The sequence below is a fragment of the Neomonachus schauinslandi genome, chromosome 10 (genome assembly GCF_002201575.2).
Source record: "Neomonachus schauinslandi chromosome 10, ASM220157v2, whole genome shotgun sequence".
Taxonomy (NCBI): domain Eukaryota; kingdom Metazoa; phylum Chordata; class Mammalia; order Carnivora; family Phocidae; genus Neomonachus; species Neomonachus schauinslandi.
Window position 1 is genome coordinate 108903445 of NC_058412.1, and position 23817 is coordinate 108927261.

At 40.1% G+C, this 23817-nt stretch overlaps 1 protein-coding gene across 1 annotated transcript in view; it reads left to right on the top strand.

The window, feature by feature from the left end:
* DNAAF9 (dynein axonemal assembly factor 9) overlaps positions 1-23817 on the top strand; it is a 133781-nt gene that overhangs the window by 32970 nt on the left and 76994 nt on the right. Inside the window, exons 7-10 of the mRNA XM_021689141.2 lie at positions 3352-3429; positions 12726-12824; positions 16304-16359; positions 19602-19737. Coding sequence (XP_021544816.2) covers positions 3352-3429; positions 12726-12824; positions 16304-16359; positions 19602-19737 — 369 coding nt within the window. The remainder of the gene's footprint in view (positions 1-3351; positions 3430-12725; positions 12825-16303; positions 16360-19601; positions 19738-23817) is intronic.

Here is a 23817-nt window from a genome sequence, read left to right on the forward strand (position 1 = left end):
CTTAAAAAAAAGTTGGGGGGGGGGGCGCCTGGGTGGCTCAGTCGGTTAAGCGTCTGCCTTCGGCTCAGGTCAAGATCCCAGGGTCCTGGCATCAAGCCCCACGTTGGGCTTCCTGCTCAGTGAGGAGCCTGCTTCTCACTCTCCCTCTGTCTGCCACTCTCTCTCTCTGTCAAATAAATAAATAAAATCTTTAAAAAAAAAAAAAAGAGGCAGTACACTAGGAGGCTGCAGGGTTCATACAAACCAAATGAGGCAAGCCTTCTGACTCCTGCCTTAAGGTGCATTACCCCGTGCAGACACATCCAAAAGTAACAAAATGCCCTTCCTTTCTTTAAGTAGGCTCCACACCTAGAGTAGGGCTTGAACTTACAACCCTGAGGTCAAGAATCTCATGCTCTACTGACTGAGCTAGCCAGGTGCCCCAATAAAATGCCTTCCAAAAAACCTTTACAAGATAATGTGGATCTTTCCTGTAGGGTGGTGTTTAATGGGGTGGAGTGGGCAATAAGGAGGAAACTGCACACATAATATAGTGAGGCTACTATAAGTCTTCTCTCAAGATGCCTTTCTCTAGATCCTGCCTTTCTTTGTAGCTGCTAATTGTTATTCTCTCAAATGCTTTCCTTGTGTCTCCCTCTCATTCTCCCCCCACCTCCATTCCCTTCCTTACCAGCCTTTAGGGTATGGAACAGTACTCCACTCTGAGTTACACACCAGAGGCCTGATAACTGCCTGAGCCAGAAAGACTCTTGAGTCTTTGGAAGGAGAACTACAGACACTTAAAATTTGATTTTTAAAAATTCTGTCTTATTGTATGTCTATACCCAGAAGAAAGTCATTAACCCAGAGGAGGCTTTGTCCCAGATGTACTAGGTGCCAGCATGAGAAAGGAAGCCAGACCCACATAAGCTTTTACTTGGCATTTAGACTGGGCCAAACTGAATTACGGGTATAGAGAGCTCTTCCTGGGAAGCAGCATAGGGAAGTTCCTCTGATAGGGCTTTCCCTGCCTCCAGCTTCCTCCTTCTTAACTCTCCAGCTGCTGGAACTGTCACCTAGTAATGTAAATTTACATCAACTAGCTCCTCAAGGAGAGAATTCTAGTAGCAAACTTCTGAATAATGAGAGTAACCATAGAGCAAGCATTCATTTACCTTTTTATGGACAAACATAAGATCTTCATATTGAAAGGTGGAATAAGACTTAGGAAAAGATTCAACAAAATATAAGAAAGAAACCATAGCATATTAGATGCAGAGATAGATCAGCATGCTTTTTTAACTTTACCTCCCAAACCCTCTATTAATTTTATCAATTATAATTTCCCAGAGCTCTTATTTTCTTTTTTTTAGTTATTTTTATTTTATTTTGAGCTCTTATTTTCTTTATGTTAATTTATCACCACATAACACTTGTTCTATGGTCACCAAATCTTACTTGTCTGGGCATCCTAATGAGAGTTTTGTGCTTTAAGTTTTGCTCTATATCTTAATTACCTTTGGGTCTTATCCAATCCATCTTTTTTTTTAATCTCGATCTTTTCCTTTCAAGTTACAGGTATTTAATCAAATGTCTGGTGATCTTTGGTTGCTTGTTTTTACTTCCAAATGGAAAGGCTAACTGGAAGTTTTATGCTCTCAGCAGAGCTTGTCAACTACTAGAAAGTTTTTTTAGGGAGAGCAGACAGGCAAGAGGCAGTTATTCAGGTCCTCTACTCCCTTATATTCTGAATTCCAAAAGACTGAGTTAATATATTTGGCTCCTTCCTCTGTATTCTGGAACAGCTTTTCAAGCATCAACTGATTTGATTTTTTGAAGGTACTGAATCTGATTTCTAATTTTAAATGCAAACTTTAATTTTACTAATAATTTTGAGACTTATAATATTTCCTTATGTCAGCTATCTCCCTTTTTAATTTTGTGTGCTCTACCTACCATTTCTTATTTCTCTTTTTACAAAATCCATTCTTAAAAGGTACAAAAGAGACATTTTTCTCATTTTTTATTCTATTTCCTGGAGAAAATCTTTTTAAAAAGCATGCTGATCTATCTCTGCATCTAATATGCTATGGTTTCTTTCTTATATTTTGTTGAATCTTTTCCTAAGTCTTATTCCACCTTTCAATATGAAGATCTTATGTTTGTCCATAAAAAGGTAAATGAATGCTTGCTCTATGGTTACTCTCATTATTCAGAAGTTTGCTACTAGAATTCTCTCCTTGAGGAGCTAGTTGAGGTTTGGGAGGTTAAGTTAGGAAATTCTCTAAAAATATAAAATTAAAAAATCAAGGAGATAGAAAATATGAGAAAAAAGTTAAAAGACATAGAGAACTGATCCAAGACGTCTGATATCCAACAAGTAAGAGTTACAGAAAGATAGAGCAGAGATATCAGAAGGGAGGAAATTTTTTAAAAAGAATAAACATTTTCAGTGATAAAAAGAATAAAAACTTTTAAATTAAATGACTTAGCAAGTATAAATGGGAAGGAAAAAGCCTTAAGTCTATCTATGCCTTTTTTGAACAGTAAGGATAAAAGAGTATCACATTTCTTCCAGGAAGAAAAAAATAAGTCACCTACATAAGACAGTAGGAACCAGATTTCTCTCCTTCCCAAAACAACTCAACCTAGCCAAACCAAAAGAACAAACAAAAAACAAAATATGTGAAGCAATGGTTTTCAAGACAGTAGACATCAGACAATGAAAAATATTGATGCCCTGAGAGAAATAGACAAGGTCAGCTGTATGATTGCACTAGTTTACTACTTTGAGAAAATTTCCAGGCCCACGGCACAGGGAGGGGGTACCCAGGTGAATCCCAGTGTATTTCCTAAGCTGAGAAGATACAGTAGAGAGTCTGGTGACAGCAGGGCAGCTAGAGGACTAAAAAGGAAAGTGCCAGAGAGAACTCCAAAGATCTGCCAAGATTCCCCTACCCTACCCCCATCCCAAGTATTCAAAAGAGTATCAGTGCATTCATGTGTCAGGCAACTACCAAGGGCAGAGTTAAAAAAAAAAAAACAACAACTGAAGAGTAATCAAGAACAGTGCCTGATACATGCTAAGGGCTGGGAACAGTACCTGTTCCCACCAGTTAGACTGAAAAAACACATAATTTAAAGGGCGTTGAGTAGAGCCCTCAGAAGGGTATTCAAAAGATGTACCAAAGTTTCTGTAAAGATAGCTTCCTTGAATGGGACTGCATTTATTAATATGTATTGGTTCTAATATAATAAAATTTTGATTTATTCTAATCACTGAATTTTCACCAAAATAGTCATTTATGATACTTTTAGTTGTCATAGTGATATTGACTCATTTATTTATATGTTTTTACCCTTATGTTGCAGTTGCAGGATGTGAGTTTGAGTCTATGGAATGTCTACAGCAAGATGGATCCTATGTCTCTGGAGAGTTTGCTTTCAGAAGTAAGAAGCCAAATTGTATTTAACGTATAAATATTAGAGCCAGCTCAGTTGTCCACTAATGGTTTTTAACTTGAAGAAATGCAAGATATATTTTTGTTTGAACAGTTTCTTCCCTGATTGTTATCTTGAACTCCTCGGGGGTAGAAGGAGACCTGGAAAAGTGATAGTGCCTCTTTTGCTCTGAGGAAACCTCACCAGAGGCGAGACCAAGGCTGCCTACCAGGGTTGACGTTTCCACCTAAAAACATTCTCTCTCTTGGGCTGGACTTCAGGAAAACAATACAGACGCTGTCTTTTTGCACTCTTTCCCTGAGATGAAATGATTAAAAAGATGGGGTTTGGCTTAAAAGAATCAAGAATTAGAGCAGAGGTTGGCAAACATAGGCTTTGTATGCCCTCTGTCTCTGTTAGAACTATGTTAGAACTACTCAGCGGTACCATTGTAGCCTGAGAGCAACCGTGGACAATGCTTAAATGGATGGGTGTGTCTGTGTGTTCCAAGGAAACTTTATTTACAAAAATATGTGGCCTGGGGCGCCTGGGTGGCTCAGTTGGTTAAGCGACTGCCTTCGGCTCAGGTCATGATCCTGGAGTCCCTGGATCGAGTCCCGCATCGGGCTCCCTGCTCGGCAGGGAGTCTGCTTCTCCCTCTGACCCTCCCCCCTCTCATGTGCTCTCTCTCTCTCTCTCATTCTCTCTGTCTCAAATAAATAAATAAAATCTTTAAAAAAAAAAAATATGTGGCCTGCCCACAAGCCATAACTTGTTTTTTTTTTTTTTTAAAGATTTTATTTATTTATTTGACAGAGACAGAGATAGCGAGAGCAGGAACACAAGCAGCGGGAGTGGGAGAGGGAGAAGCAGGCTTCCTGCCGAGCAGGGAGCCCGATGTGGGACTCGATCCTAGGACCCTGGGATCATGACCTGAGCCGAAGGCAGACGCTTAACGACTGAGCCACCCAGGCGCCCAAGCCATAACTTGTTGACTGCTGGATTAGAGGGTCAGGCATTAATATCTGGACTTGGAAGAAAGTATAAAGTTGGGTGGAGCAATTTCCAGTGAGGAGCAACAGATAAAACTGAGGCTACAGGAACAGATGCTGTGATTAAGCAGCTCAGCGGTGTCTCTCAGTGGCCATGACTAGATATGCATGGAAAAAGAATAGTGTGTAGCCTTTTAATTAAGTTAGTTATGATATTAAAACCCAATAAAAGTAACAAAAATGGAAACTACAGACCAGTCTCACTTGGCAGTGTTACTGCCTGTATTTTTTTTTTTTAAGATTTATTTATTTATTTATTTATTTATTTATTTATTTATTTGAGAGAGTGGAAGTGAGAAACAGAGCACCAGTGGAGGGGAAGGGGGCAGAGGGAGAGGGAGAAGCAGACTCCTCACTGAGTAGGGAGCCCAATACGGGGCTTGATCCCAGGACCCCGGGATCATGATCTGAGCTGAAGGCTGATGCTTAACCGACTGAGCCACCCAGGAGCCCCTTTAGTGCCTGTATTTTAAGTAAAATATTAGCAAGTAGAATCCAGTATCATTTTAGAATATTCTCTGATGAAGTAGAGCTTAATAAGGGTGCAATATTTAGTTTAGTATAAAGAAATCTATTAATGTAATCACTGCACTAATTTTTCTCCTTGGGACCATTTGTGATGACTCCATAGATGCCTAAAAGGCATTTGATAAAATTGAACATCCATTCTGTTTAAACATTTCTAATTAAATAGGAATACAAAAGAAAACTAAACCCTGAACTTTTTGTACTTTGCATAAACCTAATCATCATCATTATTAATCCATGACTAATCTAATTATGGAAAAAAGTGAACATGCAGAAATTTATAGCATAAGAACGCAAAAATGATAAAGAAAATTTAAGCACAAAGAAAGAAGAGAGATAAGTAGTTTAGGAGTTTCTACAAGTGTCTAAGACCCATACCCCACTTGCATGCAGTCCCCTGAATGTGAGGATGCTATACGTCACACATGGAGGCTAAACATAACACTGTATTTTTAAGAACATTGCAAGCATCTCTGGAGTCAGTTAAGAGGGACCACTCAGAAGGACATTTTTAATTGCACCTCAGCCAACAATGACATCTTATAGCCGAAGAAGCAATAGTGGTAATCACCATGGGCTGTAGACCAGGCTCTTCCTGGTTTTCTGACTTCCCATGAGCAAAATCGACTGAAGTTCAGTCCCTACCCTCAAAATATTTTAATTTAGTGATTAACAAATACACAGATGCGGTGAGACCTAGACCCAGATCAATTACAGATCAGAATTACTTAGATCCCTACTTTAATGGCCTGATAAAGGAAAGGGTACACTTTTCTAGAGGTAAATATTATGTACTTCAGTTTTTCAGTAAAAACTTTAATAACAAAATGTCTGGCATATGATTAAAAAAATTAGTAGAAGATATGAAGCAAGAAAATTTTGTTAAGAAACAGTCAAGGGGCACATGGGTGGCTCAGTCGTCAAGCGTCTGCCTTCAGCTCAGGTCATGATCTCAGGGTCCTGGGATCGAGCCCCGCATCGGGCTCCCTGCTCTGCGGGAAGCCTGCTTCTCCCTCTCCCACTCCCCCTGCTTGTGTTCCCTCTCTTGCTGTGTCTGTCTCTGTCAAATAAATAAATAAAATCTTTAAAAAAGAAAGAAAAAAGAAACAGTCAATAGGGAGGCACCTTGCTGGCATAGTTGGTAGAGCTTGCAGCTCTTGATCTCGGGGTTGTGAGTTCAAGCCCCACATTGAGTGTAGAGATTACTTACAAATAAAGTCTCAAAAGAAACAGTCAAGAGGATTAGATCCAGATATTGGAATTAACTAATGGAGAACTTCAAATAACTAATAAAAATGCTAAAGAATTTCAGCAGAGACCTGAAAACTATAAAAAGAACCAAATGGAAATGTTAGAAATGAAAAATACTATACCTAAAATGAAAAATTTATTAGATTGTCTTAACAGCAGGTTAGATACAAATGAAGAGAAGTTCTGTGAACTTGAAGATAGGTCAAAGGAAGTTTCTAAACTGAAGGACCAAGAAAAAAAGACCAAGGGGAATAAAACAGAGCATCAAGTATCTGCCAAACAATGTCAAATGATCTAACAGAGTATAGTTGGAGTCCCAGAAGGAAAGTAGAGAGAAAATGCAGTAGGAAATCTGAGTTGGTAACGTCCAAGAACTTTCCAAGCTGATGAAATAAATCAATCCACAAATCCATGAAGCTCATTGAACCCCACATAGGATAAAAATTACTATAAACATGTATAAAAGTGACCATAAATTTATGCAGGGATCTCTTGTGGTGAGACTACAAATGTTCTTAATAAAATTCGAATCCAACAACCAAAAGTATTTAAAATGCAATTCTAGTCTTTATTTGTATCTCTAGAAAAATTACTGAAAAGCGAGCAATTTATACCCATATTACTTTTTAAAAATCTGCCTTATTTTCTTCTCCCTTCTCTGAGCTGTTTCATAGCCTCCAAACTTCTCTAAAACCCTCTTTTCTGTCCACCATCCAAATACTTTTTCTGCTCACATCTCTTTCCCCTTTGCCAAGACTTGTAATCTTAAGCCAAAATTGACATCTAGGCTTTAATTCCCACTGGCCAATCACTGCTGGTGGCTCTTTGATGGCCAGAGAACCTATAGCTCCATGCTTCCTGCTCAGATCTCATGGGGGGAGAGTGCAGACTCCTCTCAGAAGTATATATTTTTGTTTTATTGATAATTTTTTCCATGAACTACTCCTTATAGATGAACTGCACCCATACTCACAGATACACTAAACTACAAAGAGGTGCTACTTTTTCATCTACTAAAATGCTAGAAATTTGTTAAAGGCTGAGAATAGAGTTGCCAGTTGCCAAAGAGTAAGAGTGAGACCTTCAGTGGAATAGGTGAAATGCCTGTCTGGAGGGAACATTTGGCATCCCTGTCCAGCAATTTCAGTCTAGTAATTTATCTCAAGAAAATAATTAAAGATGCCAGTGAAGGATGTTCACTGAAGAATTGTTTATAAAAACTGTTAATAAAAACTGAAGACAAAGTGAATGTCCAACAGTAGGAATTAAATAAATCTATTTGGTGGCCCATTATACCGTCATTTAAAATCATGTTTTAGAATTGGATTTGATATAGAAGTTCAAAATATGTTTGGCAAAGTAAAAGGTATTATTTCCATCTTTGTAAAACAATTTGTGTTTCTATGTCTTAGAAACTCCAGTGATAGTCTTTTTTTTTTTTTTTTTAAGATTTTTATTTATTTGACAGTGAGAGAGGGAACACAAGCAGGGGGAGTGGGAGAGGGAGAGGGAGAAGCAGGCTTCCCACTGAGCAGGGAGCCCAGTGCGGGGCTTGATCCTAGGACCCTGGGGTCATGACCTGAGCCGAAGGCAGACGCTTAACAACTGAGCCACCCGGCACCCCTCCGGTGGTAATCTTATTGGTCATTTATTTTATTTTATTTTCATTTTCCCATTTTTATTGCATTATATAATTCTTAAAAATACTTTTAAATACTGAAATTGATCCTTTTTCTACCCTTGTCAGTCAGTATAGTGCCTTTGGGGTTTTTTGCTTGTTTGTTTTTTGAGAGAGAGAGGGCACGAGTGGGGGTTAGGGGGAGAGGGAGAGGGAGAGAATCTTAAGCAGGCTCCACGCTCAGTGCAGAGCCTGATACAGGGCTTGATCTCACAACCCTGAAATCATGACCTGAGCCGAAATCAAGAATCAGATGCTCAACGAACTGAGCTACCCAGGCACCCCTGCTTGTTGGTTTCTTCAACAAATGCGTAGTTCTTGATCCCTGCTATTTCTTGGATACTGTGCTTATACTAAAGTCACAGAAATAGGTAGACCTGGCCCCCACTCATACTGTTTAATGGGCTTTTAGACCAGTAATAGCGGTATACTTTAGTAACTGCTATATATAGTTGCAGTGGAACATAGAAGGTAAGGAAAATAACTCTGCCTGGAATTGCTCAGGTTTGCTTCCCAAAGGAGTCATGTGTGGTGATCAGAGATTTTCCAGAAGAGGAGGGGGTATGAACATTCCAGCCACAGGGAAGGAACCTGTCTGAAAGCCCCAGAAATACACAGAAAGCCCCAGAATCATCTCCTTTTGAACATTGAGAGCAACTGCTCAAACATAACTGCTTTCCCCTTGCCTAGTCTTTAAGCCAGCTCAACTTGCCTGTGGTGCCATGGATATGGACTTTGAGCCACCAGAGAGCTGGCTACCAGCCTAGGGCCAAGAATTCTGTCTAAAGTTCAGTATCCTTCCCTACCAGCCAAGAACCAAGGCAGACTGGCATGGTTCTTGGGGTTTTCAGGCCTTTGCTGCTTATCTGACCTTGATATCTGTCTGGGCTTGTCTTCTGGATTTGGCCTCAAAGAGTCTATGCAGATAAACTTTCCCTTCTTCATCATCAGATGCAACTGACCAGTTCCACCTACATACACAGTATCTATTTCCACAAGTGCACCATTTGTATTAGGGAAAAGTTGGAGAATAGTGTGTCTGGTGGAAAAAACACAGGCTCTGGGTATCTCTTACCTAGATATATTTCCACTTCTGCTGCTCTTTAGTATTCCATCCTCAAGCAGGTCGCTTTACGCTTCAGTACCTCAGTCTCCTTATCTATAAAGTGGGCATAGAGAAATGCAAGGATGTTAGGATGTTTTAAGACTGTGTATGTGTATGTGTGTATTTATATGGACATTTCATATATAATGCTAGTTATTTTTAGTATGAGAATTCATCGCATCTTTCACTCATAGCGTGGAACTGAAAGCAGTATTTAATGACTGATTCTCCCTTATTCTGTAATTAGTACTGACACATCCTCAGGGAATTTTTTGGAACGGAGTGCCCCATCTTTTTTCCTGTATTCCCCAAAACTCACAGACTATCTTGGATCCTGGATCAGGGGCATTGATTGGACCCGATAGCAGCAGGTCAGGATCCCAAACTCAGAAGGTCTGGTTTACTGGGCCATGGCACAGAGGTGGTATGGCAGGGCAGTCTGACCCAGATAATTGTAGATTACCAGTTACAAGTATGCACATATTTGTGTGTGTCTGTGTGTATAAGATACATCTGTAAAAATAGAATGAGAATATTTTCCAAAATGTTAATTGATTTTTGTTCTATATTTTCTGAGTCTGTGTTAATAACTCTTTAAAAACAGATGCACAAGTAATACATATTCACTACAGAAAACTCAGAAAAGAGCATAAAACTAATATATAGCTTAATGAGTCATTATAAAGCAAAGCAACAGAGTCTTGCCACCCCAGAAGCAATCTGAGTGCTTTTTGCCAAACCCATCACCTCTTTCCTACTCCCCCGAGAATAACACTATCATGAATTCTATGGCAGTTACCCCCTTTTCTTTGCAATTTTTTCATCAAAATTTACTTCCAAAAAAACCTAGTTTAACTGCCTGTGTGCGCGCGCGTGTGTGTGTACGTAGGTTCCTTTTAATCTATACGTTCCCCCTCCATCTCTTTGTCCCCACCCCTCACTATCTATTTATTAAGGAAACCAGATCATTCATCTTATAGTTGTCCTCATTGGGATTTGTTGATCTCATTCCTATCATGTAGTTTAACATTTTCCCCTGTGTTCTGTATTTTCTTACTATTGGTAGTTGAATCTAGAGTTTTAATCAGTGTTCTGATTGATTTTGGGAGGGAAAACTACTTCTGAGAGGGTGTACATATATCTAATTGATACTCTTTATTTTGTGAACATTGATATGCAACCCTTAGATCTTTAATTCATTAATTAGATTCTTTATTCACCATTGTAAAATGGTAGTATTCCAATTTTGTAATTCCTTCTTCATTTATATTCTCTAAAGAGAAATATTCAGCTTACTATTTGGTTATGCAGTGGTAGAGTCCATGTGGGAAAAGCAAGATAATTGAACTCCTGCTTTTATATATCAATTTTAAAAGTAAAGTTGGTTCCCAGCCATTCTCCAAAAGTAACCAATTAGTTCTTTTTAATTTGTCTCATTCTGAACTCATAGATTTAAACATATTTGATGTTTCTGTCCATTGGAGCTATCATCTTTACTAATGTTCACATTGTTCCATCTTTGGGCGGAGCAACTTCAGGTTGCTCACAAATTGTTTTAACACAATCCTAATAGTCCTTGATAACTTCCTTGCCATATACTATGACAAGATATTCCTGGATTATCTTATACATCTCCTGTTCCAGATCTGGAATCAGTCATTTCTCTAATAAGTTCTGGTTTCTTTGAGTGGGGAATAGTATTTCAACACAACAGTCTAGGTGCTAGGAATGCTCACTGGTATTGGTTTGGTCATTGTTTCTAGATCTTTTCAGTGGGTAGAGCTAGGAAATTCTCTGTGTGTTTGTCTCTCTCCATATGTGTATGTGTGTGTGTATATATATATTCATACATATATGCCTGATTTTTTTATCCCACATTATATATAAAACATATATAGAAAACAGTATCAGCACTTTCACCTACATGATTACTGAAAATAATTTTAGATATGTATACACATACACATCTGTAACTATCTGTAAATAAAATACAGATCATCTGGGCAGCAAGCAGCAGAGCCATTAGTAAGAATGTTGTTTACACTAAGTATTCCCAGCAGAAGTCTATTGTGCTTTACGCCTAGGGCCAGAAGTAGAGTCAGTACATGGGTAACACAGAGCCCATAGGTCTGGGTACTTGTGTATCGACTGGGAGAGAATGGAGGAGAGCACAGATCCAGCTAGTCAGTTTTAGTGCAGCAAACAGAATACCTGCTGTGAGCAAGGCACTAGGCCGGTGCCCAGCATACAAACACACTGTGTGAAATGGACAGTAAAGATAACTTATCTGAGAACAGATTATCAGCAACTTCAAAATGAAACAGAGGGATGCCTGGGTGGCTCAGTGAGGCGTCTGCCTTGCGCTCAGGTCATGATCTCAGGGTCCTGGGATCGAGTCCCACGTTGGGCTCCTTGCTCAGCAGGGAGCTTGCTTCTCCCTCTGCCTGCCGCTCCTCCTGCTTGTGCTTTCTCTCTCTCTGACAAATAAAATCTTTAAAAATAAATAAATAAGGGGCGCCTGGGTGGCTCAGTCATTAAGCATCTGCCTTTGGCTCAGGTCATGGTCCCAGGGTCCTGGGATCAAGCCCCACATCGGGCTCCCTGCTCCGTGGGAAGCCTGCTTCTCCCTCTCCCACTCCCCCTGCTTGTGTTCCCTCTCTTGCTGTCTCTCTCTGTCAAATAAAATCTTTAAAAAATAATAAAATAAATTAATTAAATAAATAAATTAAATAAGACAAAGATGTTATTTGAGTATCTTAAGCAACTCCTGTGTTTTGGTTAACTGATGTGTTTTGGTTAACTGATGATGTTTTAAAGGAAAGCCAGAAGCACAAAGCAATGTGTGGTGATTGGGAACAGGAATGAATTCAGAGAGGAGGCTGAAAAGCAGCTGGGATGGGGGAGGGAGAGAGGTTGCACAAAGAGGAGAGTCAACTGGGAAGGGCACAGAGTTCTACAATTCTGCCACTGCCACTAGAGGAGGGTGTGAGGGAGGAGAGGCTATGGGCCACCCGGGGCACCACCCAACTTCTAACTAAGGTCATCTGACTTGTCTTTAAACAAAGCTTCACTGATGTGACCACCTTTTGTCACTGGGTGTACCATCTTTTAGGTGCCTCATAAATAGGTCCCTCTCTCCAATAAAGATTGCTGATGTAAGGCACTAGGTAAACATTATTATCCTCTTTTTAAATAACTTTATTAGAATATAATTTATATACCATAAAATTTACCCATTTTAAGTGTACAATTCAGTAATTTTTAGTGAAATTTACAATTGTACAACCATCACCACAATTGAATTTTAGAACATTTTCATCAACCCCCCAGATTTCCTTGTGTTAACTTGTAGTCAATCTCTATTCCTACCTGGCCTATTCAAACCACTAATCTACTTTCTGTCTCTATAGATTTGCCTTTTCTGGATATTTTATATAAATGAAGCATACACCAGGTAGTCATTTATATCTGGCCTCTTTCGCTTGTTTTTGAGGTTCATCTATGTGATGACGTGTATCTGTAGGTTTTTGAGGTTCATCTATGTGATAACATGTATTTGTAGTTTGCTATTAACTTTTAAAATATATTTAAATGGTCTGGTATTTTGATATCTGATGCAGTTTCATGAATCTGGTTTTCTAAAGTACCTCTCAGTATGACCAAATGCATTATCCTTTTCATTTTCTTCTAGGATTTGGTGGCTTTTGAACATCAGTGGACTAGCTTCTTTGCTAATTTTGATACGGAAATTCCTTTCCTGCTGGAACTTTCTGAATCTCAGGCGGGTGAGGTATGTAAGGAAAGGGTCAAAGAGAAAAAAATTGATTAACTTATTTATTGTTTCTGTTTTAGTTTTGTTAATTTTTTCAGAATACAAAACTACCAATCCTAATATGTTTCGGTTATTATTTTCTTAAGCTTTGTTGTGTGCTGTAAAGAAGTTTTTAGCCCCCATGCTAACCTATGAACCTCTATAAAGAAGTTGTTCTTTGTTTTTCTGTGCCAGCTTCTATACAAGAAAGATACTCATTTTAGAGTGTGGTGATACCTCTGTCAGCAAGGAATTCTGGGCACTAGTTAATAGGCCTAGAAGTAATTCTCCACATGTGAGTAGCACTCCTTTCCTCAGTCGAACCCCTAGGTAAGCTTTCTTTCCAGGTAAACAATGGTGAAGTTACTAGATTCAGTGTAAGACTCACTCCGTGAGTAAACTAAGGTATCTAAATCAAGAACCAGAGCATAGGACAGTCCCCAAAGTTAGTCAGCTGGGAGGATCAGAAGAACAATCTTGAGCTTACACTTGAGTCTACCTTGGGCTTGCACTGCCAGTCCTCAGCTCTCCTGTGCTGCACTGACTCCTGACTTTGGAGTTGGTGTTGATCTTTGTTGTCATGCATTTCACCTTTACATGTTATAAACCCCACTAATACATTGCTATTATTTTTGTTTGAGCAGTCAATTTCCTTTTTTAATTCTCTTTTTAATCTTGTTTTAATCCTTTTTAAAAATAATTAAATAACTTTAAAAATTTTATGTATTTGCGCATGTAGTTACTATTCTCGATGCTCTTCATTCCTTTGTGTAGATCCAGATTTCCATTTAGTGTGATTTCCTTCTCCCTGAAGAGTGTCCATTAATATTTTTCATGGTGCAAATCTTCTGATGATGAGTTCTTCCAGCTTTCATATGTCTGAAAAAATATCTTTATTTCACCTTCATTTTTGAAAGACATTTTTGCCATGTATAGAATTCTTGATTGATAGTTTTTTCCTTTCAGTACCTGGAAGATGCTGTTCCACTGTCTTCTCCCTTGCATTGTTTGTGATGTTCTCCTATCTTTTTTTTTTTAAGATTTTATTTATTTATTTGACAGAGAGAGAGACGGTGAGAGAGGGAACACAAGCAGGGGGAGTGGGAGAGGGAGAAGCAGGTTTCCCGCCGAGCAGGGAGCCCAATGTGGGACTTGATCCCAGGACCCTAGGATCATGACCTGAGCCGAAGGTAAACGCTTAATGACTGAGCCACCCAGGTGCCCCATCTCCTTTTTATCTTTAATGTTCATCTTAGTATTTATTCTTTATCTTTGTTCCTCTGTATGTAGCTAGTCTTTTTTTTTTTTCCCCCTAGCAGCTTTTTTCTCTTTTATTACTACTTTTGAGTATTTCTTCATATTTCTTGTGCTTAGCTTTGGTTAAGCTTCTTGGATCTGCAGATTTATAGTTTTCATCAAGTTTGGAAAGTTTTTGGCCATTATTTGTTCAGATATTTTTTCTGTCCACCCTTTTCTCAGAGATTGTAATTACCTCTGTTATTAGGCCACTTGAAGTAGTTCCACATCTCACTGATGCCCTTTTCAGTTTTCTGGATTCTTTTTTCTTCTCTCATTACTGTGGTTCCAAGAGTGAAAGATAACTCGAAATGGTATATTCTGTGAAACGTATGTCACTCCTTCATTCCTATACCCCCTTCTCATTCCCTCCCTTTCTTCACCATTTTCTACTTACTCCACTACTAATAGGTAACAAATCTCATTTCTGATTTATCTTTTTTCTTTTGCACAAATAAGCAGATACATGTGTATTTTCTCTTGTTTCTTTCATTGAAGGGCAAGATACATGAGTCATTTCCACTTTGCTTTTTTCCCTCAACAAGAATATATCCTCGAGGGGTGCCTGGGTGGCTCAGTTGTTAAGCATCTGCCTTCGGCTCAGGTCATGATCCCAGGACCCTGGGACCATGACCCGAGCCAAAGACAGACGCTTAATGACTGAGCCACCCAGGCACCCCAAGAGATACCATTTTTCACTTATCAACTTGGCAAATATATTTCTAAATGGACATTGAATTGACAGTGTATATGAGGATACCCTGAGACAGGCACACTCATGTATCACAAGTGGAAGTGTATATTGATAAAACTTTTCTTTAAAGATTTTATTTATTTATTTGTCAGAGAGAGTGCACAAGCAGAGGGAGAAGCAGGTTCCCTGCTGAGCAAGGAGCCCGATATAGGACTTAATCCCAGAACCCTGGGATCATGACCAGAGCTGAAGGCAGATGCTTAACCAACTGAGCCACCCAGGTGTCCCAGATAAAACTTCTTTGAAAATCAGTTTAGCAATATAATTCTGCCTTTTTACCCTGTAATTTCATTTCCAGATCTGCTTTAAGGAAATAATTAGAGCTGCAAATAAAATTTATGAAAAGATGTTTATTACAGTATTATTCATAATATAAGAGAGTTAGTAGCAATTTCTAAGAATAGAGGACTATTTAATAGGCTTTGGTACAATCATATACTATGGATGTACCATAGAAAAAAAATAGGAAGAAAATATACCAGAATGTTAATAGTTATTAGAGATTGTAGATGGCTTTTATTAAATTCTAAAATAAGCATATATTACGTACATAATCAGGGTGGGGGGAGAACAATAGATGTTATTTAGATGGATTAAAATTGCTCTTTGGAATTTTGAACCCTTTTGACATAGCCCCTGCATCAATTTTAGGTTAGTATTTAGCCTAGTACTATACACACCAAGGCTGAGAAGTACTTCTGTGGTTTCCTGGGAAACTTCTTTCGATGTACTTCTAAGTTCTGTGGATTCTTTCTCAATGCTGATTTTAAATTAGTATGTTAGGGGGTGACTGGGTGGCTCATCCAGTTGAGCAGCTGCCTTCGGCTCAGGTCATCATTTCAGGGTCCTAGGATCAAGCCCCGCATTGGGCTCCCTGCTCAGCAGTGAGTCTGCTTCTCTCTCTCCCTTTGCCCCTCCCCCTGCTCTTGTGTGTGCTCTCTCTCTCTCGCTCTCTCAAATAAATAAATTAAAAAACAACTATAAAAGTAAATCAGTGTGTTAGAATTAATATATATTCCTTTATTAGAAATGTAGAAAAACAAATTTTTAATAGAAGGGAAAAATTCCTACATGATTAGTGCTTGGACCATAGATGATGATTGGTCCAATTTTCTTTCAGTAATTAAAAATTATAAAACTTAACACGAATTTCTTTTCTTTACCTTCCTTTTTCTTTTGCAGCCTTTTGTCTTTATTTCCTTTGCTATTTTTCGTTTGCTACTATCCCCAAAATCATGTTGCTTTCTACCACATATGTCCTTCCGTGTTCTTATAATAATCTATAAACATCTCTCTCTCTCACACACACACACACCTACATACGCACATATGTACATATATGAGGGGTTTTTGTGGTTGTTTTATAAAATTATGATCTTAATTTATACAATATTGGCTTCTTTTTTAGCCATTCAGAAGTTACTTCAGTCATGGAATGATCTCCAGCCATATAACTGAAAACAGGTAAGTTTCTTGGGGAAGAAAGGTGAATGGTAATAGAGAAAATGGGATTGACGAGGGGGGTGGTTGTGAGGGAGCATCTAAGTCCAGAAGGTAGAGTCAGGAAAATATAAATTGACTTAGTCATCACAGGGTAAGAAATTCGTACCCTGAAAAATTGTCCATTTACTGCTTTTGTATTTATATACATTTTTTTTTTTAAGATTTTATTTATTTACTTGAGAGAGAGTGACAGCACACAAGTGGGGGATAGAGGCAGAGGGAGAGTGAGAAGCAGTGCTCCCCACTGAGCAGGGAGCCTGATGCGGAGCCCAATGCAATGCGGGGCCCAGTGCGATGTGCGGCTTGATCCCAGGGCGCTGAGAGCATGGCCTGAGCCAAAGGCAGATGCTTAATTGATTGAGCCACCCAGGCACCCCTATACATATATTTTTTTAAAATACAGTTTTATAGTAAACTAGCTTTTAAAAAATTGTACCTTGCTGAAATCTAAAGATTTTTACATTCCATCCCTACCCCCAGGAAAGCTAGGAAGCAGAATGTCCAAGGGCTAGGCAAGGTTCAACAGCATCTTGTGGGGAGTCAAAGGGCTCAGACATTAAAAGTCCAGCCCCAGGAAGACAGGGAGCATCAGGGTTGCTGCATTTGTTTTCTTGAGGTGTTTCCTTTAGCACCTCTCTTGTCATGGTAATCGGGAGGGCCCCCACTTGGTTGGTTCCCCTGATGGATAGATGAGAGTAGTTCTTTCCTCTCTTTTCTTCCCTAATTCCAATTCAGTCTGAAGTGAGACAAATTGCCAGGGCTGGGACTTAGGGTCATTTACCTTGAATTAAGCTTCAGAAGAAAAATCAGAGTCATGTTTACTTTTAAGAGTCCCTATTTGCCTGAAGCTTAAGGAGGTATTTTTAAGAATAATACAAGAAATGTAAAGAATTTTCCACATGACACACACTAAGGGCAATTTAAGGAAAGGGTAGGGGTAAAGGGAACTGTCTTAATCTGTTCTAGCTGCCGTGACAAAAATACCATAAACTGAGTGGCTTATAAACAAAAAACATTTATTTCCCAAAGTTCTGGAGGCTGGGAAGTCCAAGATCATGGCATTATCCCATCCTATGTCTGATGAGGGCCCACTTCCTCTTGGATAGCAGTCATTTCACTATAACCTTACCTAGCAGAGAGGGCAAGGGATCTCTCAGGAGCCTCTTTTATAAGAGCCTTTTTTATAATCCCATTCATGTGGGATCTGCCCTAATGACTTAATCACCTCCCAAAGGCCCTGCCTCCTAATACCATCACTTTGGGGGTTAGGATTTTAGCATATGAATTCTCTGGGGACACAAACAGTTTTTCAGTCCATAGCAGAAACTATCTTTTAAAAATATCCTTTAGGTAGTATTTGTTGAGAACATATGACATACTAAGCAAGAGATACATAATTAAAAAACCAGTCACAGGGGGTGCCCCGCTGGCTCAGTCAGAAGAGTATTTGACTCTTGATCCCAGGGTCATAGTTTGAGCCCCATGTTGAGCATAGAGATTACTTTAAATAAATAAATAAATAAACAACAGTCATGGTTCTCTGCCCTTGTGGAGTGTATAGTGTGGTAGAGAAATAAGACATTAATCAAGCAACCTCACAAAATAATATAGTTACAAACTCTGGTGCCATGAAGGAGAAAAGAACAAGGCATTGTGAAGACCATAGCTGGAGAGCCTGGTCTTCTCTGAGGGGAGATTTGAATGATGAGTAAAGATAATAAGATGAGTGCCTGGTTGGCTCACTGTGAAATGTGCAATTCTTCATCTCAGGGTTTTGGGTTCAAACCCATACTGGATGTAGAGATTACTTAAAAATAAATTCTTTAAAAAAAAAAAAGATGATTAAGGGAGAAAAGCATCCTGAGATGAGAGCATAAGGAACATAAAAGAAGATGGGTTTGGTGGAATATAAAAGTTGGGGGAGAGTGGCCTTCCATGGAGCCAAAGAAGTTGGCCAGGCCAGACCATGCAAGTCTTTGGCCATGTGAAAGAATTCAGTCCTTCTCCTGAAAATAACATAAAGGCATTAAAGGCTTTCCATGTATGAAAGGTTGTTCGCTCTGAACCGTGGAGAATAGATTATAGGAGAGCAGGAGTGGAAGCAGGGTCACAGTGAGGAAGCATTGCAATCATCTGGGAAAGAAATGATGGCAACGTGGACGAGGCTTGTGACCATGTGGATTGAGGGAAATAGACAAATAGAAGTGAAACTTGGGTGGTTGATTGGATTTAGAAGGTAAGGGGCAGGAGAAGTCAAGGAGGCCTAAGGAAGCGTCTCAGGTCTGGTGCAGTCCCTGGATGGATGATGATGCCGTTTATTTACTGCAAGAACTGGAAGGGGAACGGGGGTAGATCATGAAAGAGGAGAGGAGAGGCAGACAGCCGAAAGTAAAACCCTAGGAATATTCAGAGGCAGATAGAGGAAGAGAATGGCTGACGGGAAACTGAAATGCAACAGCTCTTGCAGGGAGAGGGTGTCAGGTGCTTCTGAAAGACCAAGGAAGGGCAGGTTGAAGCCTATCTATTGGATTTGTTATTTGCTATGTGAAAGTCACTTGGTGACTTTTGCAAGAGTAATTGGAGTAAAATGACTGAGGGGTCAACTGAAGTGGGCTGAGAAGTGAGCAGAAAGTGACAGCAAAAAGCTAAAATAAACAGACAAGTCTAACCAAGAGAGGAGACAAAAGAAAGAGATGCATGCAGGGCAGGTGAGTGTGGTAGTGAGATATTTGCAAACCTACTCTCCTCCTCCCATCCTAAAAACTAGTCTGGAATGGTTAATGCCTCTGTTGTCTGCCTATAGTCTGAGTATCACAACTGTCATCCTTTAAAATTTCTATTTCTATTAAAATGCTGTTGTATGAAACTGGAACCTTGCTCCATCTCTGTATCATGGACAGCAGACCTACAGAACTTTCTCCTTAAGAAGTAGAACAAGCTGAAAATATAAACCTGGCTTGAATTTAGTTATGTCCCTAAATGATCCCTGTGGGTCAGTAGGAGGAGTCAGAGACATCTGGCATAACTTCGCGGCAAGCAAGGAGTGTTAGGGGGATTGGATTGACCACTTTGCTCAGACTGCAGGACTGAAAACCCTAAGCAGGACCGAAAACCCACTCTGAAACCCCAAGGAGCCCACTCACTGGGAAGTTGCCCTAGCTAGGACTCTCTTTTCTAACCACATTTTTGGTTTGCCACTCCAGCCCTAATAGGCAGCCATTCGTTCTCTTTGGTAATCACTCCACACGAGAAAATCTGAACGCTGGCAACTTTAACTTCCCTTCTGAAGGGCATCTGGTACGCAGCACTGGTCCCAATGGGAGCTTTGCCAAACACATGGTGAGTGGCTTGATACCTGGTGCTTAATTGGTTTTATTAAATAGGGAGGAGGGGAGGATAAGGGGAACCTTTCTAGTTTGTGTATTGATTTAATCTTGAACTTGAAGTTGTTTTGGAGTGAAAGAAGTGATTGCAAACTGTATTTTTATATAAGTACTAGGTGTAATTTGAAAACATCATAGTTAATTTTTAAATATTTGAAGGAAAAAGCTTAAAAAAATATTTTCTCAAACCAAACTCTTTAATTTGTCATAAGTAATATGGTCAGTAGAATAAGAATTTTAAATTAGCTTGCAAATAGACTCATTCCAAGCCTACTAGGTTTGATACCTCTTCACTGTTACATTTCAGGACATAAACTTTGAGGATCACTGTTCTTTTATTGAGGGTGCCAGGGAGAAGACTTTTGCATTTGGTGGTAAATTGTCTGCTACATTCTTTTAAAGGAAACATTAGACTGAAATATGAGACTCTAGTGACTGTAAAAGGCTGTGGAAGTTTAAGTATTTTCAAAATGTTCCTGACAATCAGGAAAGCGGGGGAGGTAGGTACTATTTGCTAGTTTTGATTAGAGAACATGAGACCTAAATCTCTCTGGACTGAATCTCTCATGGACTACATCTCTCTGACTCTAAGCTGGCCAGGAATATAGGGCTACTTGAATGGATGGATATGCTGTCAGGATATTACTACCCTGTAAAGGCCTCATTTTAACCCCCCAGAGCACCCTGGGAATACACAGGAAATGCCAAATGACATGGGGTTCTTTGTGTAATCTTATGTGTTGACTGTATATGTTAAAACTGATTTCTACTTCTGGGAAGATGGAGTAGACATACTTTTTCCAATTCCTTCTACTGAGTACAACTAAAAACCCTGGACATTATATGTAAAACAAACATGGGAAGACTCTGGAAGGTAGAAGAAGGCAGGCTGTCTGAGGAGCTTAGGACCAAAGGGACAAAATGGCACTGAGTTTTCTGGGGTTCCTTTTTGCCTGCATATCCCAGACTGGATACTGGAGAAGCTGACAATGCAGAAATGCGAATAGGCACAGATATGAAAAGCCTGCTGTCTCTGGCAGAAGGACTAGGAAGGGGACAGCCTAGCAAGACAGAAAACTTTTAGACAACAGCTGTTCTACTGCAGCCAAACCCCTCAGAAAAAAACTGCCTCTCCATTACCCCTACCAATAAGGGCTGAGTGAAGAGCCTAGGGCCTAGGGTCTACCTTGCCTTTGCCATTGCCTTACCCTGACCCCTGTTAGGATTAATGTTAGAAGCCATGGGAGCCATGACTTTCATCCCCACTGGGCCCCAGTGAACCCTCCTTCCCCCTGCAGTATCGATGGAAAATACAGGGAGCCTGGACGTCCACCCCTACCCAGCAGTAACAAGGTGTTCTTCCTTGGGGTAGTATAATTGGAGTCTAGTGGAGTCAGGACTTTCACCACCACTCAGCCATAACAAGGCTGCCCCCTACGCATTGTGTCAATCACTCTCCCAAGCCATGGTGGCATCAGCGGAAGCAGACTGGGGAATCTGAACTCCTGTTCTTGCCCAGCAGTAACAAGGAGCACGTGCATGCGCGCATACACACACACACACACACACACACACACACACACACACACACACAGTCTCACACTGGGTGTCAGTAGAGGCTGTGTGGGAACAAGGAGCACAGGCACGCGCGCACACACACACACAAACTCACTGGGTGTCAGGAGAGGCTGTGTGGGAACAAGGAGCACGGGCACGTGCACACACACACACACTCACACTGGGTGTCAGTAGAGGCTGTGTGGGAACAAGGAGCATGGGCACGCGCACACACACTGGGTGTCAGGAGAGGCTGTGTGGGAACAAGGAGCACGGGCACGCGCGCGCACACACACACAGTCTCACACTGGGTGTCAGGAGAGGCTGTGTGGGAACAAGGAGCACGGGCACGTGCACACACACACACTCACAAACTCACTGGGTGTCAGGAGAGGCTGTGTGGGAACCTGGAGTTACACTCCTGCCTGGCAGTAACAAAGCAGCATGCTTCCCTGTTCACCCACGGAAGCAGTGTCGAAGGAGGTCTGCTGAAGTGCAGGATGTAAGTAACATCCAGGGCAGACTTCCACTCTCAGCATAACATGCACAGAGCTTGGAAATCATCTCTCACATCCTTACAAGAGAAAAATTGAGGGGCGCCTGGGTGGCTCAGTCGTTGAATGTCTGCCTTCAGCTCAGGTCATGATCCCAGAGTTCCTGGGATCGAGCCCCACATCGGGCTCCCTGCTCGGCGGGAAGCCTGCTTCTCCCTCTCCCACTCCCCCTGCTTGTGTTCCTTCTCTCACTGTGTCTCTCTCTGTCAAATAAATAAAATCTTTAAAAGAAAAAATTGAAAAACTGAAAACCAATAACTTCTCTTGGACTCATCAAAGAACTGAAGTCTCAAGGCAAACCTACTCCAAGATCTAGAGAGACAGGTTGAATCCAGGGAATCACAGCCAGTGTCTGCTTACCTGGAACAGAAGCCACACTTAAATAATAATTTTGATGAATTCCTGGAGGCTGAATATGGATTAGAGTGAGAGTGAGAAACTCCTGGAGAATACAGCCTTAGAGGGGCCCCCACACATCTATGGGTTTAACTTCTTTCTGTCAACCTAAAACTCTGTTTTTTTAATTTAGCAAATTCTTTATACAATTTTTTATATATACAACTTTATATAATAATTGGGGATCTTTATTTAATAAACATGAAACTTAATGAAGTCAAGGAACTTACCTGAGATCTGGTCCTGGGGTAGGGTGGGGGTGTCCTAGATCATGACCTTTCGTCTTCACTCATCTCTTTTTCAATGTAACATACTTACCCTCTCCATTTCTGTGCCATTTGTGAATAATTTACAGATTAATAGGTGACATGTAAAACATGCAAATCCAGATTATCTGAACATTATATTGGTAAATTCTGTTGTACCAATTTCTTTTAATGTAAGTGCCAATAAGTTAGATGTTAATCTATGCTTATACAGACTTAGGATATGATCTAAGGAAGCAGGTTTGAAACAAATGGCACCTTTAAAAGAAACTTTCAATTAGGGGAAATTTGGAAATCTAAGAAACATGTTTTATTGTGAAAATATGCCTATTAACCAGCAAATAGAAATATGTACATGCGTTTTTATTTAGGGTTGTGGCAATATTGATCATATTCACTATGGTGAATTATAGAGTAGTCCTAACAAGTCCTTATTACATATCTTTAACTTGGATTCACAGTGTTCACAATATTACAGAAAAATGCCATGGATTCTCTTGTGACTTCCTTAAAGATTGGAGTAGAATGAATATTTGTGTCACATTTAGCTATTTTTTTAATATATTGCACTAACTTCTTTTGCTTTAGTTCTTATGGTAGCATTTTTGTGTTTTATAACTGATATCCTGGGAACCCTGATGATATGCTGGATTTTCAAAAGAAAAGGACATCTGTATCCATCTTTGTATAAATAAACTAAACAGGGAAGAAGAAGAAGAATTTTTATTTTATCTTTTTTAAAGATTTTATTTATTTGAAAGAAAGCACGCAAGTGAGAGAGCACAAAGGGGGAGAGAGGCAGAGGGAGAGGGAGAAGCAGACTCCCCAACTGAACGGGGAGCCTGATGTGGGGCTCAATCCCAGGACCCTAAGATCATGACCTGAGCCGAAGGCAGCTGCTTAACTAACTGAGCCACCCAGGCGCCCCAAAGAATAAGAATTTTTAAGTCTCTTCTCCAAGGCCTATGTACAGAGATGAAATACAAATGAAGGTGCGGACCTGGGGCACACCCTCCTTTCCTGAATTTATAGCTGCCCCCCACACATCTCCCTGTCATGTCGGGCAAGGTCCTCACTGTGAAAGTTCTGGACTATTAATGACAATCAAAACCCAAGCACATTTCCTCTTTTCCTTCTAAGTTGTGAATTCATTAACATCATGCGCTGACCCAGCAGCAACCTCACAATATAGCCAAGGTTAAAAACACAACATTAGGGGCGCCTGGGTGGCTCAGTTGGTTAAGCGACTGCCTTCGGCTCAGG